The sequence below is a fragment of the Ctenopharyngodon idella genome, chromosome 6, assembly GCF_019924925.1.
Source record: "Ctenopharyngodon idella isolate HZGC_01 chromosome 6, HZGC01, whole genome shotgun sequence".
Classification (NCBI taxonomy): domain Eukaryota; kingdom Metazoa; phylum Chordata; class Actinopteri; order Cypriniformes; family Xenocyprididae; genus Ctenopharyngodon; species Ctenopharyngodon idella.
Genome location: NC_067225.1, coordinates 6,782,554 through 6,792,219, shown reverse-complemented (window position 1 = coordinate 6,792,219; position 9,666 = coordinate 6,782,554). Strand labels below are relative to the sequence as shown.

At 38.2% G+C, this 9,666-nt stretch overlaps 1 protein-coding gene across 1 annotated transcript in view; it reads right to left on the bottom strand.

The window, feature by feature from the left end:
* Positions 1-6,619: 6,619 nt before the first annotated feature.
* abcc4 (ATP-binding cassette, sub-family C (CFTR/MRP), member 4) overlaps positions 6,620-9,666 on the bottom strand; it is a 39,523-nt gene continuing 36,476 nt past the window's right edge. Inside the window, exon 30 of the mRNA XM_051896920.1 lies at positions 6,620-8,140. Within this exon, the coding sequence (XP_051752880.1) occupies positions 8,051-8,140 (90 nt within the window). The 3' untranslated portion in view covers positions 6,620-8,050. The remainder of the gene's footprint in view (positions 8,141-9,666) is intronic.

Here is a 9,666-nt window from a genome sequence, read left to right as displayed (position 1 = left end):
TGCTGAGAGTTTGGGCCTGTGAACAAAAGGACAGAAAGGGGAAGAATCCCCATCTATCACCATGACAGCCGGACTTTAAGACAGGGATTTGGGTCCAAAGAAAACACGGGATGAATGGAGAGGATTGGAGAGAAAAGCCAACGTTTATTCGCTCAAAAAGTCATCAGACATGCTCGACCATCACGTGCATGAGAACGGCTTGAGTTGTTGTTGGAGTTCTTTGTTAATGGGACTATGAAACCTTGAAAAAAATTTGGAGGTTAAGTTTATACAATTGATGACAAACTCTTTTATAATTTGCTTTGTAATTACATAATTCAAGCTCCTAAATACATAACACCTTTTAGTTGTCAGAGAAAATTGGTTTTAATCATATTTTTAGTGGCTTTAGGAGAGCAAACTTTGGTTACGCATTAGACCTACTGACATAATTTCTGTATGTGTGTTTTTTAATGTGTTCATGAAAAAGTTTAGCTTGCCTTACATGGTCATGACAGGAGTTGAAAAACTCAAAACTCACAAGCAGTTGCCTGTATATCACATGAATCTCTTTAGTGTCAACGTATTGTATTTTAACATTTATACCGATGCAATGCCTTGCCCCTCTGACGTCTACTGTAAGAGCTTTACTATAAATACAATTTAGTCTTGTTTTTACAATCTTGAGGGATGAGTCGCAACTATTTTCATTGGGAAACGACAGAAAATCACAGATGCCGTCAGTAGAACTTAATTTGAACTGGGAAAACCATTTAAGTGTGTCGAGCGCAATCAGTTATCAATCTACATTGTCACCGCAGACTGCAGCGGTCCAAAAGAGCGAACAGCTGCTTTCCATGTCACACTGATTTCTAAAGGCACGGTCACCTTCATCAAGGCATTGTGCAGCTTTGCAACTGATATTAAGACCGTGCCATAAGACACAGAATGGAGGTGGTAGCATAACAAATGCTTCTCTCCCTGGTCCTTTAAGCAATTTGCTCCAGAAAAGCAATTTCTGTCAGAAAGTGTTTTGTTTAGAAGAATTAACTTTAGTTCTTTTGTTCTGTTCATAAGAAATGGCACATATAAAACAACATGATAAACTACCCCTAAAAGTATTGGGAAACTTAGGCCACACCTACAATGTCTTTATGTCTTCACATTAGAATACAAAATAAATCAAGCAGTGTCTGCAAAAACAAACTTTTCTGAGCCAATTGTCCAGTTATTTAAAGTCGTCATGAATTAGAAGTTGTGATAAGCCTTTTCATCCCTACTGTGACGTATATTTGAGTGAAACAGCTTCTCGGACAAGGAAAAATGTAGGGACTTGATTTTGTCCAAGGGGAATTGATTGGATGGTTGTGGTTTGCTATTGGTGGATCTCATGTGAGTGACAGGTTGTCCTGCCCTCATGCTAGTAAACACATCATCAGAGACGTCGACGCAAGAAGGAGGGGAAGTCACTTTGATTAAAGATTACAAGGGCACATGAAAAAAAAATAATGGTGTGCATGGATAAATCATTTATAATAAATACTGCAATATTCCAAAAACAGAATTATCAAGGTGATTTTTAGTGGCTGTATGAAGTCTGTTCTCATCAGTTTCACACTGGTATCCTAACAGAGTAACCACAGATGTTGCTTGATGTGCGAGAACCAATGAGGTTCATTCTCGTGTGTTACGCAGCACATTTGAGCTTCCAGAAGAACCAATGAGGTCCATTCTCGTGTGTTACGCAGCACGTTTGAGCTTCTTCAAGAACCAATGAGGTCCATTCTCGTGTTATGCAGCATGTTTGAGCTTCTTCAAGAACCAATGAGGTTCATTCTTGTGGGTTACGCAGCACGTATGAGCTTCTTCAAGAACCAATGAGGTTCATTCTCATGTGTTACGCAGCACGTTTGAGCTTCCGGAAGAACCAATGAAGTTCATTCTTGTGTGTTACGCAGCAAGTTTGAGCTTCCGGAAGAACCAATGAGGTTCATTCTCATGTTACGCAGCACGTATGAGCTTCTTCAAGAACCAATGAGGTTCATTCTCATGTGTTACGCAGCACATTTGAGCTTCCGGAAGAACCAATGAGGTTCATTCTCGTGTGTTACGCAGCATGTTTGAGCTTCCGGAAGAACCAATGAGGTTCATTCTCGTGTGTTACGCAGCATGTTTGAGCTTCCGGAAGAACCAATGAGGTTCATTCTTGTGTGTTACACAGCAAGTTTGAGCTTCCGGAAGAGGTTTGTTCTTGCGGGTCAAGCAGGTTTGGTTGAGCTTCTGTTTATGTTCACTGATCAAAGTTTATATGTGAATAAAAGCCTAAATTTAATCTGTTCATCATATAAAGCAATTGAGTCTCTTCAGAAAACTGACTAAACTGCTCAATTCATATGGATTAGTTTTAAGATCTCTTTATGAACTTTTTGAAGCGACAAAGTGTCAGTTGCGTAGCTGTTTATGGAGAGACAGAAAGCGCTCAGATTTCATCAAAAAGATATTAATTTGTGTCAAACCGGCATGACTTTTTTCTTCATAGGAACCAAAAAACAACAACAAAAAACAAATGTGTTTGAATGTGTTTACAAAGAGCCAATTGGGTTCAACGTTTTTTTAATTTTTTTTTTTATCCAAACATTCTTCAAAATATCCTCAAAATATAGAAAGTCATACAGGTTTGGAATGACATAAGGTTGAGTAAATGATGGCAGAACTTTCATTCCTTTTAACCATGAACATGTTCCACTAATATTTGACAACTATGAAGTGTCCAAGAAGTTTTCGTCTTCATTTTTAACAATACAAATGTTTGTGCTTTCATTAGCTGTCCTGGTAGCAGGACACAAGACGGGTTGTTTATTGCCTTTTTTCCCCTCATCACATATTTTAGTAATTATCATAAATTAGGTATAATTCAAAAGCTTAAACACAAATTCATCCTGTGAGAATCATTTTGATTAATGGTGCATAATGGTTATGTCAAATCATTTAATAACCTTAATAAGGTATCGCTAATTCCACTTCAAATGATAAAAACCACTGTCAGGCTGAATTACACGATTAATGCACAGAATTAAAGTAACTCTGGCCTACTTATCAACATGTTTAAGAGAGTGTGTGCGCGCGAGTGTGTGTTCAAGCTTTGCCATGAGATCATCGCTGTAAGGGAAGCATACCACATATCTCCTATAATAATGGATCTGGCTATCCTTTCATATCTTCTCTCAATTTTTGCGCATTACCAGAGTGTATTGAAAGTGCTTTTTCAATGGAAAAGTAAAGGCAAGCATTCCTTCTTGTGCACACCTTTGAACTGAACACAATAGGATCGTCTACTGCAAAGATCTCACACTTTTGTTTGTCCATCCAGGAGGAGAAAGGCCTACAGTATCACTTACTCTCCAGAGATGATGGTTACGATTACAGACAAAGCCACAAATGTTGAGGACAAGAGGCTGTGATTCGATGCCTGCTTGCCTAACACATTGCCTCTTGTTCTCAGTCAATCCAGGATTTTGCCTTCAGGTTAATTCCTTTATGCCCTAACATAACATCGTCTCAAAACACCATGAGACACGGATGACAGACTGTAAACAAATACCTGCTGTCACCTCCGGCACCAAATCTTAAAGCCATTATGGGGCGGGATGTAAAGTGACAACGTTTTTTCTTCTCCGGGTTATTGGAATACAGGGGGTTTCCCAATTGTAATCAACCCATATGGAAATGAAGGTTAGGATAACATATTATGCACTATGGCATGATAATTATTAGTGTAGTCATTCTAGTGTGATTAATAAAAAAAAAGGAAAATAAAATAATAAAATGCAGTATGAATTAATCAAGCCCCTGACCAGTGCTGAGTAGTAACTGATTAAATGTAATCTGGATTATGTAATCAGATTCCAAAAAATAACTACTTTTAATTAAATTACATTACTTTTATTTCTTAAATATCGCAATCAGATTACAGTTACTTTTTTATTGATTACATGAATACTTAATATTCTCAAAATGGCAGTAAATTATTCAGAATTCATTGATTCCCCCAAATTCTTCTTTTTTATCTTTTTAATTTTCCTTTCTCAAAAGTTTTATGGAATTGTACACACAGACATATTGTTAGAGACTATAGGGATGGGTCGATTACCGGTTTCACGATAAACCACAATAAAACACTGATGGTTAGTTTTATCGTTTAAAATTTGATTATCATTAAAACCGTGTTTGATTATCATGATTTTGAAAACTCGCGTTAAATCCTGTCCAGCCAGCAACAGCCTGACGCAGGCGCAGCATACAATGTTTTATTTTTTTATTCGAGAAGGAATGGCGGAAGGCAGTGATTGTGCTCAGGAGATTTTTCAGCCCTCTAAGGGGCCGTTCACATATCGCGCCTTTTGCGCGCTCAAATTCGTTAATTCAAATGTAGGCGTGCGGCAGGCGCGCTCATAATGAAATGGTGTGTTTTCCAGGCGCATCGAAATGAAAAATTCTTAACTTTTCAGAATGCCGCAAGCGCACCGCAGGTGATGGGACAAGAACCAACCAATCAGCTTCGGCCTTTCTGTAACAAAACATCGAAAGCTCAGGTGAACAGCTGATCATAGCTGTACAGTGTGGTTTTTATATCTCATCTCCATAAATATATCTAGTAATAGAGCTAATGTAAGGGCTAGAAATCAATTTATCCTTTGCTGAAACTTCCTCATCGTCGTGGAGAGCGCAGTTCAACGACAGATGCCAAAGGGACACAAGTGCTTTGGAAAGAAGAAGAAAGCGGCGCAGCCGCGCTTTCCATGCGTTTTTAGACACGATATGTGAACGGCCCCTAAGAGGAACAAATCTGAAGGGTGGTCATATTTTGGCTTTTACAAAAGTCCTGAGGGAAACTTAAAGGGTTAGTTCACCCAAAAATGAAAATTCTGTCATTAATTACTTGACAATTACATGTCGTTCCACACCCGTAAGACCTTCGTCCATAGACAGCAATTTAACTGAAACTTTCAAGGTCCAGAAAGGTACTAAAGACATCGTTAAAACAGTCGACATGACTGCAGTGGCTCAACCTTAATTTTATGAAGCGACGAGAATACACTATATTGCCAAAAGTTTTGGGACATCTGATTTTACGTGCACATGAACTTTAATGACATCCCATTCTTAATCTGTAGGGTTTAATATGGAGTTGGCCCACCCTTTGCAGCTATAACAGCCTCAACTCTTCTGGGACTCTGTGCAGGCCAGTCAAGTTCCTTCACACCAAACTCACTCATCCATGTCTTTATGGACCTTGCTTTGTGCACTGGTGTGTAGTTATGTTGGAACAAGAAGGGGCCATCCCCAAACTGTTCCCACAAAGTTGGGAGCATGAAATTGTCCAAAATGTCTTGGTATGCTGAAGCATTAAGAGTTCCTTTCACTGGAACTAAGGGGCCAAGCCCATCCCCTGAAAAACAACCTCACACCATAATCCCCCCTCCACCAAACTTTACACTTGGCACAATGCAGTCAGTCAAGTACCGTTCTCCTGTCAACCGCCAAAGCCAAAGTTGGTGACTTCTGCGCACTGTGCGCCTCAGCATGCACTGACCCCGCTCTGTGATTTTACGTGGCCTACCACTTCGTGGCTGAGTTGCTGTTGTTCCCAATTGCTTCCACTTTGTTATGATACCACTGACAGTTGACCGTGGAATATTTAGTAGTGAGGAAATTTCACGAATGGACTTATTGCACAGGGTGGCAACCTATCACGGTACCACGCTTGAATTCACTGAGCTCCTGAGAGAGACCCTATTCTTTCACAAATGTTTGTAGAAGCAGTCTGCATGCCTAGGTGCTTGATTTTATACACCTGTGGCCATGGAAGTGATTGGAACACCTGAATTCAATGATTTGGAGGGGTGTCCCAATACTTTTGGCAATATAGTGTACTTTTTATGCACAAAAACAAAAAAAATAACGTTATTCAACAATATCTTCTCTTCTGTGTCATTCTCATACGTTGTTTACGTCCAGCGCTTCCAGGTTCTACATCAGAATGCCGACTCATTATTGGCTGGCTCCTGCATCAGCATCACACTCATGCATCGTGCTGCTCACATGATCAGCTTTGGCCAATGCTGAGCCGGCATTCGGACACGGAAGTCTTCACTGTGCTTACTGGCAACTATGTAAGGATAATGACAGGGAAGTAAAGAGATTGTTGAATAAAGTCATTATTTTTGTTTTGTTTTTGTGCACAAAAAGTATTCTTGTCGCTAAAATTAAGGTGACTGCAGTCACGTCGACTGTTTTAACAATGTCTTTAGTACCTTTCTGGACCTTGAAAGTGACAGTTAAATTGCTGTCTATAGACGAGTCCTCTCGGATTTCATCAAAAATATCTTAATTTGTGTTCTGAAGATGAACGGGTGTGGAACGACATGAGGGTGAGTAATTAATTACAGAATTTCATTTTTAGGTGAAATGAACCTTTAATCGAACATGCAAAAAGAAAGTCGCTGCAATATGGGGAAACACTTCAAATCTGCCGAGTCGTCTTGGTGAACATCGCCCACTGTTGTATAGCAAATGCAAGGCAAGTTAACTTTGACATTAATACCAAAACTACGTCTGGGAAATAATTGGACACAAAATGTTTTGAGTTGAAATATTTTACTCACTCACTGAAATTAACGAAGCTTCCGCAAAGAAAAGTTCGTAGCAAGTGGTTTGAGCCAAAGACGAACGAATAAGTTCAAACAATAAGTTCAAATAAGACTATTAAGTGACAAGAATGTATATTCATTGTACACTTATTACACAGATTTTTTTTTTAATCACATTTTACCACTTCTTTCTCTGTGTATTTTTTTTTTTTAATCAAAGTGGTTTAATTCAAATACAAGAATCTGATATGACAACTGCAAACACAAATTTTAACATAACGACAAATAATACAAACATGCACTTTTGACTTTTGAACAGCAAACACTGATTCCTTAACCAGCAGTCATATTTAACAGAACACAATCCCAGATGGTATTTGACAAACATTTAACTTAATTCTTGAACAAATAACCAACAAGTTAAAAACACTGATTTCAGGTGTTTAATTTAAATAAAGCTTTTGGGCTAAACTGCACTACACAAAAATCTTTTTGGCTAGTACTGCAACTTTCTCTCTTTTTACCTCCATGAAAAAAAACAAAAACAAATGAAAGCAAAAAAAGGACGGAACATGTGTATATATAAATTACACTGGTGTTTTCAGTCACTCAACATCCCTTTCATTCTCACAGTTTCAAATTCACAAATCAAATTATAAAAAATAAAAAGATTTTTTAAAAGTTCAAAAGAATCAAGGACAGCGTTACATTTAAAGGGTACATTAATCACAAAAGTAACAGCTCAGTCTTTTTTGTATTGCACAAGAAATTGTGTCAAACATTAAGTCTCTCCATATTCTATACAATACAGCATTTACAGAAAGATTGTTTTCCAGCAAATGTTTTTCTCCAAGCTGTCTCTAAAAAGTGATTGTTTTTGATTAAGGCAAATGGAATGTCATAATAATAATAATAAAAATAGATGCCATTTTTAAACTTCACTTTTAAACTACTTTTTAGAGCCCTCTCAGTACATTGTTGTCAATGTTTATAAGGCCTTATTGTTGCTTTCAGAAGGTTCATGAGTATAAAGGCACCGGTAAAACTAAGTTAGTCTAGCTCATAGCATAGTGTTTAATTTGAGCAAAGGCAAGCAATCTCTTTGGCCTATAGCAGTGCTGGTACTACACTTACACATGAAGGCACATATTTATAATCATAATATACAGTGTACAACCTATCGCTAGGATACTGGAGAAATCAGAACGCTGGTGTATAAAGTCTAACTAGTGCTTCATCTTGTGTGATTGCAGCCTGTCCTCTCTGGAGTCATTGGCGTGTGCGTTCAGAGCATGTACGCGTCTCCTGCTCCGCTCAGCCTGGTGTCTTGAGCGAGGGAGGCAGAACGTTTGGCTGTTGTCTTCCGCAGAAGCTGAGGATGCTGGGGGAGCCGTGCCCCGTGTACATCATGTTCCAGGCTGTTATAAAGCAGTCTCGAAGATAACCAAGCTGCCATCTCCAGTGGTGGCGAAACCGTTGAGCTGGTGGGCCGGACTGCGGTTCATGTAAGACTGTAAATGAAAAGAGACAGAGCACGGTTAGTGTGATGTACACGCAGTGCTGGGTAGTAACCGATTACATGTAATCTGGATTACATAATCAGATTCCCAAAATGTAGTACTTGTAATTGTAGTCCGCTTATGAGAATTTTAAAACGTTACATTTTTAGATTACATACTCATTGATTCTCCCCACATCAGGTTTTTTATCTTTTCAATTTTCAAAATTCAAAAAAGCTTATCACTTATATATGTTGGTAAAGTCTTCTCAATTTGTGGAATTGCACACACCAGCCACTAGTACAGAAAGGCAACAGCTCTTGACCACTGAATTTACAGAAATCATTTCACATTTAAAGGAGTGTTTTCTCTATTGCATATCTAATCAAATCCTGATGAACATATTTTAACTCTTTCCCCGCCCCTGACGAAATTTTCCGTCTTTCAGTGTTTTCATCTGTTATTACGCATCTTCTGAAAGAGTAGAGAATCTCCAGATCTAAACAGGCAAAAAAGAAGCAGAAACAAGCGATAAAAGCATTGCTTATGCATGTTGTAGAAAAAAAAAAAAAAAAAAAAAAAAACCCGCCATTTTCTCAGCTTTTTCTTCAAAATGTTGCTTTTTAATGAAACTAACCCAGAGGTAAGAGAGAAGCAGAGGCTCTGTCCTTTCTTTTGATATGTTATAGGGCTGCACGATTAATCACAATTAACCCGAAAATGCGCTTAAACCATCGTGCGATTATGAAATCGTACATTTTATGCGCAGCTTGTCAGTGAAGCATGGCTCTGTGATCAGTAGTAAACGCTACTCCATCTGAAAGCACTGCGAGTTTGAGTAACTTATAACGTGCATTTGAAAAAGCAACACGCGTCAAACATTTTTTCAAACATGAGAAGCATTTATGAACCTCTTGTCCAACAAAAGACAACATTTAATAACATGTTTTTACTCCAAACTCACTTTATAATGTCAGTTGAGTGTCTGAAATAACATCCTTCTGTGAGATGATGTGGCTTCTTACACAGAATAAAGCACACATCATATTATTTCATAGTATTCTATACAGTGATAAAGGCTATGTCGATTAGCATTGCATTATAAATACACTTTATTATCATGAAAATTCCAGAGAAGGCTTGAAGAACTTGATAAACCATATATTGTCGTAGTCGTGTGTTTATTAATCATGTTTAAAGCTGCAGCCTGTAAGTTTTGCCTCTTTGTCGCCATCTCTGTTTGAAACCTGCAATTGCAGTTATTTGCGGAATTATCATCTTTACGTGGGTTGTGCATCGGCACGGCTCCTCAGCGGGGACGAATCTAATGTTTGCTGTCAGTGACCACAATCACAGATTCTACATCTTGGAAGTATGACCAAAATAAGAATTTTCACTAGAAAATATCATCTGAGAAGGTAAGTAACATGTCTGCTACTTTTGTTCTGACCAACTGAAAAAAAAGCAATAAATCTTTTTTAAATAAGTCTTTTGCTTTTGACTACGGGTGAATCTCCAGTTGTCACTGATGATTGTCA